This window comes from Bos javanicus, chromosome 3, assembly GCF_032452875.1.
Source record: "Bos javanicus breed banteng chromosome 3, ARS-OSU_banteng_1.0, whole genome shotgun sequence".
In the NCBI taxonomy this organism is placed as follows: Eukaryota; Metazoa; Chordata; class Mammalia; order Artiodactyla; family Bovidae; genus Bos; species Bos javanicus.
Window position 1 is genome coordinate 100,620,823 of NC_083870.1, and position 18,839 is coordinate 100,639,661.

Below are 18,839 nucleotides of genomic sequence, written 5' to 3' on the forward strand. Positions count from 1 at the left end.
CCCTGATCTATATACTATCTTTCTGAAAATATGTTTTATATTTTACTAGGTGTACTAGATGTCCTTGAAAAAAAAAGATTCCATGTTAAAATAAATTTGGCCAGTGTTGTTTCTTGTTCTCTTGGAGATTTATGAGGCCTATTATATTATAGATGCAAAAAAGCCCTTTTGTAAGCTTTCTTCTCCCTTGAACTTTGTGAGTTTGTGTAGTGTGTGTTTGAATTACATACTTGTATTTCATAGAACTAGTTTCTCTGAATTCTTGCCTATATAGAATTTCTATATTATCTCTTGGTGATCATAATTTATAATTAATCACAGATAAATTTTTCATTATTTTCCTCTAAATTTACTACTTTGTCTACACCTACTAAAAGTTTCTATTTAAAAGATTGTATATACTTATATGACTAGGTGGTAAGTTTGAAATTTAAACATGTAAAGAGAACCAGAGTATCTGATTTCTCAGCACTTTTCTGTGTTACCATGTTATAACACTGCAAACTTCTTTTTTCTTTTATTCAGGAAAAGTGGGTTGAAGTTGCCTCAATGAAGGTGCCTAGAGCAGGCCTGTGTGTTGTGGCAGTCAATGGGCTTCTGTATGTTTCTGGAGGTCGATCTTCCAGCCACGATTTCTTGGCTCCAGGTACCTTGGACTCAGTTGAAGTTTATAACCCTCATTCAGATACATGGACAGAAATTGGCAATATGATTACCAGTCGTTGTGAAGGAGGTGTTGCTGTACTATGAAATAGAAAGCATTAAGACAGCAAAAGAAACATTTTGAAAATGCAGAATCTCACCTTTTGCACATCACAGTTGTATTTGGTGATAGGACCCTTTCTGTTTTCTGTGAATTTGGTAGAAAAATGACTAAAGAATTTTTTTAAAGAATTTGAGTGAGAAGTGATAGTGGAACATATCCTAAATTAATAAAGAGTTCTCACAAATTTGCCAAGCTGATCAACAGATGCTGTTTATGCTCTAGAATTGTCCAGTTAGGAGTAGAGTCCTAGTTGTAAAAAGAATTTGCCAGAAGCTTATTGGCAAATAGTTCCTTTAGCGGCTTTTCCAGTTCAATTTAAGCTATAACATGACCATTGTGTGATGTAAAAATATCAAATGAGACAGTTTAAAGATGTCTATACATTCATGATTCAGCTCAGAGCACAATATTCCATGGCCATGGCTTAAATTATAGAGAAAAGCCAATGAGACAACTTCCTACTTCTGTTTTATTCCTACTTTTCACTAACCCCAAACTTTTTATTGGCAGCAGGTATACTGGGAGGGACATGTTGGAAATATCTAGCTGTTTATATAAATTTTCACTTGTTGATAACAGCATAAAAAAAGCTCTTGTTCACTTATGTTTTTGTTTTGATGCTGGAATGCAAGAGAGAAATGAATAGGAGGTTCTTAGTGACAGTCCTTTATTGCAATAGGATGATGTATAGGTGATAGAGGCCAGCTGGTCATATGCACCTTTTTCCAAAAATATGTGTAGCTTTGGGAAGAGGGAATTTATTAGATTACCAAGCTTTATGAAGCATACTCATACTTGGGCAAGCCTAAGTATGAACTTAGTACAAAGCCACGGCCTGGCTTGGAGAAGATGGAATTGTAGATCCCTGTACAACTTTTTATATACACTAACTCATAAATGTAAAAGCTTCTGATCCAAAACTGCTTCTCAAAACTTAACTTTCTCCAAGAAGCATTCTAAAGAACTGTTCTCTATTTCTGAAACAAAGATTTTGTGTATATGATCATCACTTTTATTTCTACTAGTCAGTTGGAGCCATATACATTAAAGGTCTTATACATTTAGGTTTACCTAGCTGTTCCAGGATTTGATATCTATATCCCTGATTTCCCCTTTTCTTTATGAAAGTCCTTTAGTATGTTATAGGCATCAGTGGCTTATTTAGATAGAAAACCTTTGGTAAGCATTAAAGACTCAGGTCCGAAATATTTGGATTGATCCACAAGGATACTTTCCTTCACAACTTAACCATATGTATATTTTAAGAAAAGCTTATTAGTGCAGACAGAAAGCTCTGTGTCGCATTCTTTCGGGTATCCTGAAAGTATGCAGGGTCACAGTGGCTGACTGGGATGTGTAAAATGTCAAAGAATGAAGTATCAAGATAATGTATAAACTAAGCTGTAACTCATGTGCCTTTAATATTTCTAGTTGAGAATGTGTTCAAAAGAGATTTACAAAATTTCCTGTCATTTAATTTTCATTATTGCCTGGTGCCAGCCTAAAATGGCAGTATGAAGGGAGCCATTTTGTACTACTATGATGGAAATGCAATCAAGACAATCAGTGTTTGGGCTTAAATAGATTCAGATGATGCCTGAAAATAAGTAATTGTAAATATGCTTATTTCTTAGAAAATGACAGATTGTTTTAAAAAGAATGTACTAATAAAGTGTCTTGAATTTTTTATTTTTTTGCTTTTCCTTGTATTACTCATCAACTTAGTTTATTAGTATCATTCTTAGATTACAAGGATTGCCCACGAATTTCAGTGTTTCAGCTTTAGGGATTTGCACATTTAATTTTACATTTAATTGTTTTCTGAACAACTATTAAAATGATAAGTCTGAATTTGGCAATAAGGAGTTCATGATCTGAGCCACAGTCAGCTTCTGGTCTTGTTTTTGCTAACTGTATAGAGCTTCTCCATCTTTGGCTGCAAAGAATATAATCAATCTCATTTCAGTGTTGACCATCTGGTGATGTCCACGTGTAGAGTCTTCTCTTGTGTTGTTGGAAGAGGGTGTTTGCTATGACCAGCGCATTCTCTTGGCAAAACTCTATTAGTCTTTGCCCTGCTTCATTCTGTACTCCAAGGCTAAATTTCCCTGTTACTCCAGGTATCTCTTGACTTCCTACTTTTGCATTCCAGCCCCCTATAATGAAAAGGACATCTTTTATGGGTGTTAATTCTAAAAGGTCTTGTAGGTCTTCATAGTACCATTCAACTTCAGCTTCTTCACAGTTACTGGTCAGGGCGTAGACTTGGATTACTGTGATATTGAATGGCTTGCCTTGGAAACGAACAGAGATCATTCTATCGTTTTTGAGGTTGCATCCAAGTACTGCATTTCGGACTCTCTTGTTAACTGTGATGGCTACTCCATTTCTTCTAAGGGATTCCTGCCCACAGGAGTAGGTATAATGGTCATCTGAGTTAAATTCACCCATTCCAGTCCATTTTAGTTCGCTGATTCCTAGAATGTTGACGTTCACTCTTGCCATCTCCTGTTTGACCACTTCCAGTTTGCCTTGATTCATGGACCTAACATTCCAGGTTCCTATGCAGTGTTGCTCTTTACAGCATTGGACCTTGCTTTACCACTAGTCACATCCACAACTGGGTGGTGTTTTTGTTTTGGCTCCATCCCTTCACTCTTTCTGGAGTTCTTTCTCCACTGATCTCCAGTAGCATATTGGGCGCCTACCGAACCTGGGGAGTTCATCTTTCAATGTCCTATCTTTTTGCCTTTTCATACTGCTCATGGGGTTCTCAAGGCAAGAATACTGAAGTGGTTTGCCATTCCCTTCTCCAGTGGACTACATTCTGTCAAATCTCTCCACCATGACCCACCCGTCTTGGGTGGCCCTACATGGCATGGCTTAGTTTCACTGAGTTAGACAAGGCTGTGGTCCATGTGATCAGATTGGCTAGTTGTTTGTGATTGTGGTTTCAGTCTAGTGGTCTAGTGGTTTCAGTCAACCACTAGACCATTCAGGTATGACCTAAATCAAATCCCTTTGATGATACAGTGGAAGTGAGAAATAGATTTAAGGGACTAGATCTGATAGAGTGCCTGATGAACTATGGATGGAGGTTCGTGACACTGTACAGGAGACAGGGATCAAGACCATCCCCAAGAAAAAGAAATGCAAAAAGGCAAAATGGCTGTCTGAGGAGGTCTTACAAATAGCTGTGAAAAGATAAGAACCAAAAAGCAAAGGATAATAGGAGAGATATAAGCATCTGAATGCAGAGTTCCAAAGAATAACAAGGAGAGATAAGAAAGCCTTCCTCAGCGATTAATGCAAAGAAATAGAGGAAAACAATAGAATGGGAAAGACTAGAGATTTCTTCAAGAAAATTAGAGATACCAAGGGAACATTTCACACAAAGATGGGCTCACTAAAGGACAGAAATGGTAGGGACCTAACAGAAGCAGAAGATATTAAGTGGCAAGAATACACAGAAGAACTGTACAAAAAACATCTTCACAACCCAGATAATCACGATGTTGTGATCACTCACCTAGAGCCAGACATCCTGGAATGTGAAGTAAGTGGGCCTTAGGGAGCATCACTACAAACAAAGCTAGTGGAGGTGACGGAATTCCAGTTGAGCTAATTCAAATCCTAAAAGATGATGCTGTGGAAGTGCTGCACTCAATATGCCAGCAAATTTGGAAACCTCAGGGAGCGTGTTGGGCTGCCGTCTATGGGGTCGCACAGAGTCGGACACGACTGACGCGACTTAGCAGCAGCAGCAGCAGTGGCCACAGGAGTGGAAAAGGTCAGTTTTCATTCCAATCCCAAAGAAAGCTAATGCCAAAGAATGCTCAACTGCATTCATCTCACACACTAGTAAAATAATGCTCAAAATTCTCTAAGCCAGGCTAATGCCAAAGAATGCACAACTGCATTCATCTCACATACTAGTAAAATAATGCTCAAAATTCTTTAAGCCAGGCTTTAGCAATATGTGAACCGTGAACTTTCACATGTTCAAGCTGGTTTTAGAAAAGGCCCAGGAACCAGAGATCAAATTGCCAACATCTGCTGGATCATCGAAAAAGCAAGAGTGTTCCAGAAAAACATCTATTTCTGCTTTATTGACTATGCCAAAGCCTTTGACTGCATGGATTACAATAAACTGTGGAAAATTCTGAAAGAGATGGGACAACCAGACCACTTGACCTACCTCTTGAGAAACTTGTATGCAGGTCAGGAAGCAACAGTTAGAACTGGACATGGAACAACAGACTGGTTCCAATAGGAAAAGGAGTACGTCAAGGCTGTATATTGTCACCCTGCTTCTTTAACTTCTATGCAGAGTACATCATGAGAAACGCTGGGCTGGAAGAAGCACAAGCTGGAATCAAGATTGCCAGGAGAAATATCAATAACCTCAGATATGCAGATGACACCACCCTTATGGAAGAAAGGGAAGAGGAACTAAAGAACCTCTTGATGAAAGTCAAAGAGGAGAGTGAAAAAGCTGGCTTAAAGCTCAACATTCAGAAAAAAGATCATGGCATCCGGTCCCATCACTTCATGGGAAATAGTTGGGGAAACAGTGTCAGACTTTATATTTTGGGGCTCCAAAATCACTGCAGATGGTGACTGCAGCCATGAAATTAAAAGACGCTTACTCCTTGGAAGGAAAGTTATGATCAACCTAGACAGCATGTTAAAAAGCAGAGACATTACTTTGTCAACAAAGGTCTGTCTCATCAAGGGTATGGTTTTTCAGTAGTCATATATGGATGTGAGAGTTGGGACTATAAAGAAAGCTGAGCACCAAAGAATTGATGCTTTTGAAGTGTGATGTTGGAGAAGACTCTTGAGAGTCCCTTGGACTATAAGGAGATCCAACCAGTCCATCCTAAAGGAGATCAGTCTTGGGTATTCATTGGAAGGACTGATGTTGAAGCTGAAACTCCAATACTTTGGCCACCTGTTGGGAAGAGCTGACTCATTTGAAAAGACCATGATGCTAGGCAAGATTGAAGGTGGGAGGAGAAGGGGACGACAGAGGATGAGATGGTTGGATGGCATCACTGACTCAGTGGATATGGGTTTGAGTGAACTCCGAGAGTTGGTGATGGACAGGGAGGCCTGGCATGCTGTGGTTCATGGGGTCACAAAGAGTCAGACATGACTGAGCGACTGAACTGATTAACATGATCTTCCCCCAAAATATTTCAGTATACTTCTAAATATTCTGTCCAGTGTACTTGGGGGCATGGGTTTGATCCTTGGTCTGAGAGCTAAGATCCTGTATGCAGTTGGTGGGGCTGAGAAAAAATAAGGGGTCAGTTAGCTTAACATCTGACTTGCTCATATTATGAGAGACTGAGATCAGAGAAAAGTTCTAAGTCTGTGTAGTACTCATGCAATTTAGAAGCAAAGAAGTAATTTTTCTCACTGAAACAATCTGAGTAGAATCTGAAAAGGATCTTCTGAAAAGTATGAGCTTTCATTCCTTCAGTATCAGGCTGTCATAAACTTTTCTCTACATAAATAAGGATCGTTTGGTGATTTTAGGCACAGGCTTTAACTGGTATACTTCCCAATGATCAGAACAAGCTCTAGCACCATAGTATTATATGTGTTTGCTAGGACTGTTTCATTTAACTGCAAGTACTGCAGAAATGTATTGTCTCAGTTTTGGATTTCCAAAATCTGCAATCAAGGTGTTGGTGGAGTTAGTTCCTTCTGAGGGCTAAGAAGGAAAGACCTCTTCAAGGCTGCTTCTTGGCAAGTAGATCTTCATGTTCACTGGTATTCTCTCTATATACATGTTTATCTCTAAATTTCTCTTGTTATAAGAACACCAGTAATATAACATTACAATCTACCCTTATAATCTCACTTTAACCTTATTACCTCTGTAAAGACCCCTGTCTTCAAGTAAGGTCACATTCTGAGATATTGTGGATTGGGACTTGAACACACAAAAAAGTAAACAAGTTACTACTCTAGATTATGATCTTTCCACAGCAAGAATCACTGAAGTGGAAATTATATGTATATAATTTACTTATGAAATTTCTTACCTAATGTTTGAGTACTTATACAAAGGTAGGCAACCCACTCCAGTATTTTTGCCTAGAGAATCCCATGGACAGAGCCTGGCAGGCTTCAGTCCATACAGTCCATGGGGTCGCTAAGAGTTGGACACGACTGAGTGACTAACAGAGAGATACAAAGGTTATATATATCATATCCATTTCCTAATTTATATTCTTACATTTTAAATGTTTTTTTTTCTTTTTATGAGACTAAGCATCTGAAAAGACTAGGTTTTCAAGTTAGAATCCAAGGTATTTTTTTCACTGTTTTAAAAAGCTTCTGTATGAGTTGACTTGTAAAACTAGATAGAACATTATAAAAATGACTCTAGATTGACTTTTCCTAGTTTGTACATGTGCGCATGCTAAGTCATGTCAGTAGTGTCTGACTCTTTGTGACCCAGTGGACTGTAGCCCGCCAGGCTCCTCTGTCTGTGGGATTTTCCAGGCAAGAATACTGGAGTGGGTTGCCATGCCCTTCTCCAGGGGATCTTACTAGTTGCTTTATTCAAGTATTTTTTTTACCAGTTGGTGTTATGTTTGAAGATAAGTTGTATCTACTTCTTGTTGTTCGGTTTCTAGCTTGTGTCCCACTCTTTGTAACCCTATGGACTACAGCAAGTTAGGCTCCTCTGTCCTCCACCATCTCCTGGAGTTTGTTCAAATTCATGTCCATTGAGTCGGTGATGCTCTCTAATTATTTCATCCTCTGCTGCCTCTTCTCCTTTTGCCTTCAATCTTTCCCAGCATCAGGGTCTTTTCCAGTGAGTCAGCTCTTCGCATCAGGTGACCAAAGTATTGGAGTTTCAGCATCAGTCCTTCCAATGAATATTCAAGGTTGTTTTCCTTTATGATTGATGGTTTGATCTCCTTACAGTCCAAGGGAGTCTCAAGATCCTTCTCCAGCATTATAATTCAAAAGCATCAATTCTTTGGCGCTCAGCCTTCTTTATGGTCCAACTCACATCTGAGCTTCCCTTGTAGCTCAGCTGGTAAAGAATCCACCTGCAATGCAGGAGACCTGGGTTTGCTTGCAGTCACTGTCCACAGTGATTTTGGAGCCCAAGAAAAAATCTTTCACTGCTACTTTTTTCCCTTCTATTTGTCATGAAGTTATAGGACTGGATGCCATGATCTTAGTTTTTTTAATGTTGGAAGTTTCAAGGCAGCTTGGTCACTTTCCTCTTTGACCCTCATCTAGAGGCTCTTCAGGTCCTCTTCATTTTCTGTCATTAGAGTGGTATCATCTGCGTATCTTAGGTTGGTATTTCTCTTGGCAGTCTTTGATTCCAGCATGTGATTCATCCAGCCTAACATTTTGCATGACATATTCTGCATGTAAGCTAAATAAGCAGGGTGACAATATCCTTTCCCAATTTTGAACCAGTCAGTTGTTCCATGTCCAGTTTTAACTGTTGCATCTTGACTCACAGGTTTCTCAGGAGACAGGTAAGGTGGGTCTGGTACTTTAACAACCCCGTGAACAGTATGAAAAGGCAAAAAGATATGACATTGGAAGATGAGTCTCCCAGGTAGGAAGGTGTCCAATATGCTACTGGGGAAGAGCAGAAGGCAATTGCTAATAGCTCCAGAAAGAATGAAGTGTCAGGGCCAAAGTGGAAACAGCACTCAGTTGTGGATGTTTGTTGAGGTGAAAATAAAGTCTGATGATATAAAGAACAATATTACACAGGAATCTGGAATGTTAGGTCCATAAATCAAGTTCTGTCTATACTCTGCCAAATATCCTGATAAAACCAGAAAATATGTCCAGCTTTTCTTTGAACACAGCTTTCCCTTGTGATAGTGCTTCCTACTGACTTTTAAAGCCATAGATCCTTTCAGTTCAAATAACTAGGTTATGCCAGGTAAAATGAGCTCGGAAATGCAATTTCCCGGGGCAACTGCAATGAAAACTCCACACTAGAGCCACCTATTATTTTCAGACACTCATGAAGTTTTCCTCTGAGAGTTTATGTGTGTGTGTTTTCAATGACCGTAAAGCTCTAGCACAGTGTTTTTCATCTTTTTTTATTTACATTCTTCAAAAATTAAAACACTGAAAATTTTAAGTGGATGACTATAACTCATAAAAAGACTAAATGAGAATTTTACTTAAGGGTTTTCAAGCTGCTTCTCAGTGATTTCTATAAGATAAAGATTTATACAAATGAAAAATAGTTTGTAAAGAAAATATCACCTTTCCTGGGAAAAAGCTAAACAGGAGAGGTAGAAAAAGATGACTGCAAAACACAAGGCTTCTAACCAACATGCTAACATTATCTATAGAGTAGTTTTATATTTATTTTACTTGCCCAAGTCCCTTGGGTCCTTTCTCTGGATAAAAATCTTTCACTAGTAAAGTGATTACAAATGAAAAAAAGGCCACTAGAGTGACTACTATCCTCAGGGCTTTGAACCAATTGGGGTAATGGGGCAAGAGAAAAAGTTCAGTGTGTAATGCTATCCCCAAACCTATTATTACTGTGACTATAGCTTCACTGAGTCTTTCAGAAATAAAGAAAGCAAACCATGAAAACACAACAGGAGCTATACTATTAGCTAAATTGAGGAAGTCTGGTTTGGCTGGACTACCTTCTGGCAGAGCAAAACCCCATCTGATCCCTCCCAAGAAAGAAAGGAAACTGGCTCCATAAGCCATCTGAGTAAAAGCTAACATGGGAATATAAGTCTTGGTCATCACCATGACCAGTGGTGGAGCAACGAAGGGGATTAGTCCTGCCAGAGTTATGTATAATGCTGGCTTTGGGCTGTCAGGCAGGAAACTGATGGTTCGTGGTGGCCTGGCTGGAAGCACTGCTTGCTCTTGCTTCTTCTTAAAACTGCATAGGGAAGTATGATAATACTGTGTCTTGTTCACACATGCTGGAAAGGATGAGAAAAGCCAAAGCCTCGAAAACAAAGGGGAAAAGTTCTGCTCAAGACATGTCTTGTGAGTAAGTGTTTCTATTCTCCTGCTGGCTCCTGGTCTGACTGTGGAAGTGTACTTCAGCATCTACAGGGAAAACAGAACCAGAAGACAACGAAACAGACTTAAAAAAGAAAATCACCAAATGTTTTAGTCACAATATGAAACAATATAAAAACAAACCATGTGCTTTCTGTTAGCATGTCAAACGTAAAGGTTGGCGTATAGGGTGATGTTATTGCTGCAAAGACTATTAAATAACTATACAACATCCAAAAGAAGCTACTACAGAATAGAAACCGTGATGTTATCCCATGAAAGAAAGATCTGGAGGAACAGATAAAGACTAGGTCTTTAGCTTTTGGCATTCTAAACTGCCTCTTAAGAAGCTGCACTAATTACTATGGCAGTTCTGTTTTATGTAAAGAAAATTAAGCTTTAGATACTGCAGACTTTTCATAGCTTCATGCCTTTCTACAAGTCTCTGCCTAGAATTTTAGATTACCATTTTTCTCTCTAGGGAACTTACCTTTCAAAATTCAGCTGGAAGCTTTCTCCAATGTGATTTAATTCTGCTATAAGTACCCTATGCACACTCCTATCATAACTCTCACAGTGAATTAAAATCACATATTCATTTGTCTGTCTCAGTAGACCTGAGGGCTTGGACCATATGTTTTTTTTTCCTTTGCCTTAAAAAAAACTCCCCGGTGCCGTTCATGGAACATGGCCAAAGCAATAACCTCTTCTGCTGATTCTGTTCTTTAGTGAGTAAATTCCATACTTCAATAGTTGCACAGATCAACTGTAACTCAGAAAATACTGGATTAAAGAAAACAAAAGAGCTATTTAAAGAATCTTGGTAGTTACTCAAAGTTGCTAGGAATGAGTCCATCTTGAGAACTGTTTTTTTTTTTCTTTTTGTCTAGAATGTTTTTCCCTGAGGTATCTGCATCGCTCATTGCCTCACTCTGACCACCCTATTTATAAATGCAAAACTTAAAAGTCTACTGTCCCTATTCCCCTTCCCTGCTCTGTAGTTCTCCACAGCACTTACCATTTGACATACCAAATATTTCACTTTGACATATTAAATATTTTCACTTATTTGTATTTTACTCTTACCCAGATCAACTAGAGTATGAAGATAAGGATTTTTGTCTTCTTTATTTTACTACTATTGCCCAGTGAAGCAGTGCTTGGAAAGTAGTGCTCAAATATTTGCTGAATAAACCAACCTTTGAAGATGCTTGAGAACACTTCCTGATGAAGTGAAGCATACTGGCTCCCATTGAAAGTCTTGCTTAGGAAGATGCCACACAGTTCTGATTAATGTATTTTAAGTGGAGGGTCTGAATCAGAAGCATGCTGCTGTGAACAAAATAAGATGTCATTTAATTTTCTTCACTTCATAATTTTTAAAAATAGGAATTTGGGGGAATTTCTTCCATGTAACAGTTTCCTTTGGAAACAGTCATTAATGTTTAAAAAAATCAGTAACATGTAGTAAATAAATCCTTTTCTTTGAACTATTATTTTAGCTTTTGCTCTTGGGTGTAAAGAGTAATGCAGAGAGTGTATCTAGATTTTTACAAATGCCTCTATCATTTCCCAACCGTGTGACCTTGGATAAATTGCTTCCTTGAAGTGCCAGCTTTCTTATCTTTAACACTGAAAGTCATAGCTTGTCTGCTTTCTTTTTTCTCCTTAGTTATGTATTTTGGGGCTTAGGAGTTTATAGCTTAAAAGTAATGATAATAGCAATCAATACAACTAGCTGTGAACCAGGCATTATAACTATGTGTTTAATATGCACTGACTTATTTAATACAGTCACCTCATCAACTTGGTGCTGAGTGATACTAATAATCTGTTAAGTTAGAGTGCAGATTTTGGAGTCAAATGACCTGGGCTGGAATTCTGGCTCTATCATGTATTAGTTATGTGATTTTGGACAAATTATTTAACCTGATTATAGTGCAGTTCACTCACCTAAGGCTTATAATAACTACATAGGGTCGCTATAAAAATTAAATAAGCTAATAGATGTAAAAAGCTGAGCACTGTCCCTAACACAAAGCAGGCACTAAACACACACACACATACACACACACACAAAACCACCAAACTAGCTATTATTCCCACCTTACAAAATGTAAGCAACCAGTACGTGGCTGAATGAGAATACTATGAACCCAGATCTGTCATGTTTACATGAGTCCTAGTATTAACCAGAAAAACAGAAGTATCTACAATCCAAAACCCACAGTTGCTGCTTAATTTAAAAACTTGGGGACTTCCCTGGTGGTCCAGTGGTTGAGAGTCTGCAGTCTCCCAATGCAGGGGACGTGGTTTGAGCCCTGTGGAGGAACTAAGATCCCACATGCAAAAGCAACTAGGCTCTCCAGCCGCAAGGAGTCACATCTAAGACCTAACACAGATTAAAAAAAAAAAAACAAAAACTTGGCAAAGCCCCCTTGCCTGCCCCCTTGCAGGTCTATCAAAAGATTCCTTTATTAATAAATTTCTCACCTATTGGGGAAAAAAAAAACCAAACAGTGAACTAATTTCTTGATCACAGATATTAGGGCTGGGTCAAGAAATTCTGTATACCAGACTGTCAATGGCTATCTCTCCATATATGGAAGTAAGTAGGGAGTTAAGTAATCCCGGTTAATTAGATAATATGGGCTTCCCTGGTGGCTCAGATGGTAAAGAATCTGCCTTCAATGCAGGAGACCCAGGTTTGATTCCTAGGTCAGGAAGATTACCTGGGGAAGGGAATGGCAACCCACTCCAGTATTCTTGCCTGGAGAATTCCATGGACAGAGGAAACTGGCAGCCTACAGTGCATGGGATCACAAAGAGTCGGACACAACTGAGTGAACACACACACACACACACGCTTCCACACATACACGATTCCTGACTCCCAAACACACATACCTGCTGGACCGACCTACTCACGTTTGTTCAAAATCACCTTTTTAAGGGATTTCAAAAATATACATGCTCCCCAACCTTCCGAACTCCCTAGGCACTGTGACAAGTGCTTACAAACTGCAACTCTTAGAGCCGACATCAGTAGAAAAGGGATGAGGTCTGGACGCAGAGATCCCCGGGAAATCTTGCTCAACAGTGCCCGCGGATTCAATTTACACCAAAGCCTTGGTGCCCCACCACTTTTCCCAACCTGCATCTGTGGCAACAGCCCTTCTACTCACTTGCCAGCGACGCACACAGAAGTAGAAACCTGAAGAGCTCGGAACTCTGGGAAAAAAAAACTTCCGGCAAGTGAGAATAAATAGTCCCCCCTCACTTCCTGAGAGCAAAAAAAATGAATCCGGGTGGAAACTTGACCAGCGCTAACTAGGTCCCACCCTGGATTTTCTGTAAAATCTTAGTTCTAGTAGAAACTGGCTTTTTAAGTCTGTAGGGTACTTAAATGGTCCTTTCCTTTCTAGTACAGGTTTCCCAGCCAACAAAATCTGCACAGCAGAGTTCGGGAATGTAGAGTGCAATTACGGAGTGATGGTGGTATAAGAAGGTAGGAGATTCGGAGTCCAGGTCAAGTATGACTTGGCCAAATTGCTTGCTATCTCTGGAACTCATTTTTTCTTTTTAAAAAATATTTATTAATTTGGCTGCCCCGGGTCTTAGTTGCAGCATGTGGGATCTAGTTCCCCGACCAGGGATCGAACTGGAACCCCTTAGACTGAGAGTGCAGAGTCTTAGCCAGTGGCTCACCAGCGAAGTCCCTGGAACTCATTTTTGACTTTGCATTAAAAAGGGGTTTCTAGGATAGCCTGGGCATATCTCACAGCTCATTAAGGTACTGAACTAGTACTACTTCAGGGGAAAAAAGTTCCACTTCATTCTCTTTGCTGGTGCCTGGAAATTTTGTTAAGAAATAAAGAAAACAAGGGGCAAGACTTTTATTTTCATGAAAAGTGTGTTAAGAGCCTTTAGGGTGATCCGTAAGTTAGATTATTCCTCCTGTCACTCTCTGCTTTAACTTTTATTTGTGGGCTTTGTGACCTTGAGCAGGTCCCTTCCCTTCTCCGGGCCTCCATTTCACAGTCTATCAAAGGAAACACCATCAGGCAATTTGCGCGTTTATCTGAAAACAAAAGGAGAGCTGCAGGAGCCCACGCTAGCCAGTTTCTCCATTCCTCCCGATTCTAGGTAGTCTAGCTTCCTGGTTGCCGGATATCACATGGTTTAGCCTCTCGTACAGAACAGATTCACAGCCAATTCTTCCTAATAGTAACACTTTTCAGTCGCCATAGGCTTTCACTTTTATTTCCTTCTCGGCCATGGCAGCGCCGCCCCTTCCCGTTATGCGATACCCAATGAGACTTAGGGCTGAAGAAACAGCTTCTCCGCCCTGGCACTGGAGCAGGCTCTGGCCAGAAAACCGCCCAGTACTGGGACGGGGGCGTGACGCCAGCGGTCGGGCGGAACTACCACTCCCAGCGGGTAGTGCGTCGGGACCAGCCACTCAGGCCGCCAAAGCCCGGCCGTGTGGCCTGCTGGGGGCTGGAGTCTTAACGGCGCGCGCACGTGAAAGAAGGAAGGCGCCGAAGGTGGGAAAGGGTCGGAAAACACACGCGCCTACAAAACCGGTTTGTTAGTATTTGTAGATGTAGTTTGGAGAAGTGCGCTTGCTGAGAGATGGGCTGTGGGAAGGTGCAGAATGAAGGGGCGGGGAAAAACGGGTGCACATACACACCCCCACCCACTCATTCACCGGCGCCCAGGCCCTAGTGCCTGGAGAGGAGATGTGAAGGGGAGTACCAAATCTAGCTGGTCTCTGCCTCTGAGGCGGCGCTAGGAAAGACAGTGTTCAACTCTGTAGAGGGGCGGGGGCGCCGCCAAGAGACGCAGCGGAGGGAGCTGGGGGCGGGGCAGGGAATAACCGCCGTCCCCTCGGCTAAACGTTGGCTGCTTGGGGCGCCGGCGGGGGTCACCCCGAACAGGGCTCATGCGCATGCGCGTGCGCCCTTGTGGGTGGTGCGAACGGGTGGGCGTGTGTGAGGCGGGGTGAGATCGGGGGAGGGCCGGGCTGGTCGTCGCTCCTCCCCGTCCACCCGGTCTGCCCCTCCTGGGCCTTGTGGGCCGGGCAGCCATTTTGGGAAGACCTTTGTTATGGTTGTGGGCTCTCCACCTCTGCCGGATCAGGAAGCTGGGGACTCGCCCTCAGACGCTGCGACTGGTCCCTAACTGTAGCCCCTCCACTGCCCGGTGAGTGAGAGTTCTCGACAACGGGGCAGTAGGGGATCGTGAGTGATCCGGCGCAGGGCTCCACCCGGTGCCTGCCTGACCGGCTGCTGAAACAAGTTGAAGGAGGCTCTCACACAGGTGGTTGGGTGTAGGTCGGTCCGAGGACCGGGAGCGGAGCCCACGGGTCGTGTGGTTCGAACGGGGCACCTTCCCCCACGCGTGGAGCGTTGCACACGAGCGTCGTCGAGAGCCAGAGCGCTCCTACTTTAACTTTGCTCTTCGGGTCGGAACGCTCACCTGCGGCTCTCTGGCTCCTCTCCAGGCGTTCCGGCGTATTGGTGATTGAGTAGCTTGGTTTACGGTTACTTTTTCTTTCTCCTTCTTAAATTAGAGCCAAGGGCTTTTGTTTCCCAGTGATGGAAAAATCTAAGGGGAAAAAAACGTGTGAGTCAAATGTGGGGTATCTGAGGGGGAAAGAAGAGCTTTAACCCCGCACCCCTGCCCCCAGTGTTCCGGTTCCCCTTGGTAGCGAGGTGTTTTCGTTAATTTAGATCGTCTGTCCAGCCTCTACCGACTCCTCCCTATCTGAAGAAAAAAGCTGGTCGATCTTTAAGTGTTTTAGTGAGGACTTTTTCTGTTTTACATCTGTCTACTTCTCCCTACTCTCCGTGAAACTCAAAAGAAAGGCTGAATCTAAAATGGCTGTAGCTTGGGGAAGTGCCCCGAGCTTAGTAACTTAAACACGTTAACAAGTCTTGAATTCTTAGTTATTTTTCCTTAGTTATTTTTCAACAACTGGGTCTTTTGATCTTACTGTTGTCTTGTCTTGAAGAGCCTTTGCTAGCTGAAAACAAAGGTGAGGCTAAAGTAGTTTGCTTACTCCAAAAGTTTACATAAGAGTGGGTGCGGTTTTTTTGGTAGTTGCTTATAGTTTTGAAATTGTGCTGTGGTGTTAATTTTATCAGCCAACTTTGTGCTGTTAAGTTGGTTTGTCATATTTGTTAAAATACATGCTCTTAATGTTTATTGCTTATCTGGGAAAAATAAAGTTTATGGTGGCTCATGTTTAGTTTAGTAACAGAAGTCACATTCTGTGTAATTCCTTCCAATAAGTATAGTGATTGGTCTTCAATAGACTTAGATTTGCAGTTTGGTCGATTGCTGGCCTTTTCTAAGGTCTTTTATATTGGGACACGTATCAGAAGAATGTAAGACAAATGAAAACAGACTTTAAGTGGAGTGCCTGATTGTTGTGCCCTTTCAAACAAAAGGCTGTTTTTTTGTTTGCAGCTTAAAAAACAACATTAGATCCAGAGGTTTAACTGAAAACAAAAGGGCATAGAATGGAAATCAAAAACAGTTAACTTCAGTATTTGGGAAGATGCTCCAGTTTCAAGTTGAAATCTGTCTAAAAGATAAAATAATAAAGTGCTAATTGTGAATGAGAAGTTTGGAATTAATAGGAAAATAAACTATTTTACTTCATCTTCCTTCCCTAGGGAGTCAATTTCAATTTACCTCTCCACATTCGTTCAATATGAAAGTTTACTTTTGTCAACTCCCCTGGGATTTTTTGTTGTTCTTAAATTATTTTGGTGGTTTTACAGAAAAAACGTTTAAAGTGATTTATAGAAATTACAAGTCAATTGCTTTGTGTTTTTCTTTTGTTGACTACTGAACCCATAAACTTGGGTGAGACCTCTTTTTTTTTTTTAAAGGTTCTCGAAACTGTACATACTGATACCAATATTCTTTCAATTGATTCTGAATAGCATCTTAGCAAAGCTCTTGAAATTTGGTCGTGGCGGGGTGTTAGGAAGCCATTTTTATTTTGAATGAATTCAGCTTGGTTTTCTTGTCAGTGGCTGTTTAGTAGTTTGGTTGAGGACAGCACATGCAGCCATTTTAATAAGTTTGGAATGACAAGAAATCTGGGACATATTTCTGCTTGTAATTAATATTTAAATACTTAGATAAAACATAACAATTTTGAATCATACTTCCAACAAATTGCGTATCTTTGTTTTATGATTAAAACATAAAGTGTATGCACTTAGTAACAGGAGTAACTAATGTGCCAGAGGCTTACAGTTGCTTGAATTGCTTTATATTTTTATTAGTTTATTCCTGTGAGGTAGATATTGTTTTATTCCCATTATTTTAGTTGAGGAAAATAAGTTCAGATATTCATCCAACTAGTACGTATTTAAACCTAAGCAATTTTTTAAATATCCCAACTGAAAAAGTAGTTTGTGGAAAAGGCAAATTGTGGTATTTATGGTTTTTCAAATAATTGTAATGGGGAAGGAATCTGGCTGATACTAAGATGAAAAACTTGAATGAAGTTTTGGCTTTCCCCATTCATAGAAAGGGACTGCCCTGGTGGCTCAGACCGTGAAGCATCTGCCTACAAGCGGGAGACCTGGGTTCGATCCCTGGGTTGGGAAGATCCCCTGGAGAAGGAAATAGCAACCCACTCCAGTACTCCTGCTTGGAAAATCCCATGGACGGAGGGGTCTGGTAAGCTGAAGTCCATGGGGTCCCAAAGAGTCAGACATGGCTGAGCAACTTCACTTTGTTTCTTTTCTTTCATACATAGAAAACATACTACTTCGTAACTGACTATAGTTGCCATTGTCTGCAGTTTGATATGTGGTTGTGCTGAGAGGTAGCTGCCCAAGTCACTTCAAAATCAGACTGATTTTTTATTTCCCACTGGATTTCTGCTCAAAACAAAACTGGCTACAATCAACCTTGGAAAATAATTCAGTGAGATAAGCTGAAATTCTTTTGTCCACAGGTATATCTTAACTAATGAGGTAAAATATTGCTCATGTTATGAATTTTACAGGTGATTTCAAATATACTCGGCAAATATTTAAAGGCATCTAGTAGTTATTTTTATTTACTGAAGCAAATAATCAGCCTTTTGGTCAGACTTCCCTGGCAATCCAGTGATTAAGACTCTTCGCTTTCATTGCAAGGAAACCTGGGTTTGATACATGGCTAGAGAAGTAAGATCCTGCATGCAGCATGGCATGACAAAAAATAATAGTAATAATAAAAATTATTTATTATTTTAAAAAATCGACCTTTAACTCGTCTGTTGGACATGTTATTTTTCAAACAAAATGGTTCAGTCATTCTTTTAAGACACACTTTAAGAAATGTTGGAAGCTGTACTGTGGTGCCAGTTTCAGCCTGCTAAGGTCTAGGAATGCCTAGATGACTATAAAACATTCCTACCACCCAGGAACTTAGTAGTTTAACAGATAAGCACAAAAATATTCACAGGATAACAACACAGAAAGCTGTGTTTCTTAAAGGAGTTAATTTTTAACATAGTCATTAAGCTTACCTTCCTTTTCTATAATAAAACTACTTTGCCATATATTAATCAGATGTCAGACAAGAGGATCATCAGTATGAACAAAGTTTTAGTGCGCTTTTCTGAGTAGCAGGTCTGTATGTGTGGAATAAGTTGGTGGTGTTTTTGTTTTTTTGCCTTTTAAGAATTAAGTTTGATTATACTTTATATTGCAAACTCTGCTTTGTGTTAGTCCCTCAGTCATGTCCGAATCTTTGTGACCCCATGGACTGTAGCCCACCAGGCTCCTCTGTCCATGGAATTCTCCAGGGAAGAACACTGGAGTGGGTTGTCATTCCCTTCTCCGGGGGATCTTCCCAACCTAGGGATCGAACCTGGGTCTCCTGCATTTCAGGCAGATACTTCACTGTCTGAGCCACCAAAGATTATATATTTAAATGTCATTATATAAAAAAGTTCTCTTCTGAATTACTGCTGTCCTTGAAGTTTACAAGTATGTTGAAAAGTTGGTTTGGGGGTTCT

At 40.5% G+C, this 18,839-nt stretch overlaps 3 protein-coding genes across 13 annotated transcripts in view; 2 read left to right on the forward strand and 1 right to left on the reverse strand.

Moving 5' to 3' along the window:
• The window catches only part of IPP (intracisternal A particle-promoted polypeptide), a 37,234-nt gene extending 34,779 nt beyond the window's left edge, over nt 1-2,455 (forward strand). For all 3 annotated transcript variants that reach the window (XM_061413103.1, XM_061413104.1, XM_061413105.1), the window contains exon 9: nt 526-2,455. In XM_061413103.1, coding sequence (XP_061269087.1) covers nt 526-750 — 225 coding nt within the window. In that variant the 3' untranslated portion in view covers nt 751-2,455. The remainder of the gene's footprint in view (nt 1-525) is intronic.
• On the reverse strand, nt 2,440-13,090 carry TMEM69 (transmembrane protein 69). Of its 4 annotated transcripts, none has more exons than XM_061413133.1 (3): nt 12,991-13,090; nt 11,005-11,137; nt 2,440-9,853 (listed from the first exon to the last, which is right to left on the reverse strand). In XM_061413133.1, exons 2-3 carry the CDS (start codon nt 11,056-11,058, stop codon nt 9,140-9,142), a joined length of 768 nt encoding a protein of 255 aa, XP_061269117.1. In that variant the 5' UTR covers nt 11,059-11,137; nt 12,991-13,090; the 3' UTR covers nt 2,440-9,139. The 4 variants fall into 4 exon arrangements, with proteins under 4 accessions (XP_061269117.1, XP_061269119.1, XP_061269120.1 ...); XM_061413135.1 differs by having other exon boundaries at nt 11,005-11,134; nt 12,991-13,089; XM_061413136.1 differs by lacking the exon at nt 12,991-13,090 and adding an exon at nt 12,713-12,984 and having other exon boundaries at nt 11,005-11,134.
• Nucleotides 13,091-13,173: 83 nt separating this feature from the next.
• The window catches only part of GPBP1L1 (GC-rich promoter binding protein 1 like 1), a 71,770-nt gene continuing 66,104 nt past the window's right edge, over nt 13,174-18,839 (forward strand). Inside the window, exon 1 of one of the 6 annotated variants that reach the window (XM_061413122.1) lies at nt 13,174-13,313. The gene's annotated coding sequence lies outside the window, so the exon portion shown is untranslated. Of the gene's footprint in view, nt 13,314-14,276; nt 14,396-14,806; nt 15,011-18,839 lie in introns of those variants that run through there. The other 5 variants (XM_061413121.1, XM_061413120.1, XM_061413123.1 and 2 more) reach the window with 5 other exon arrangements.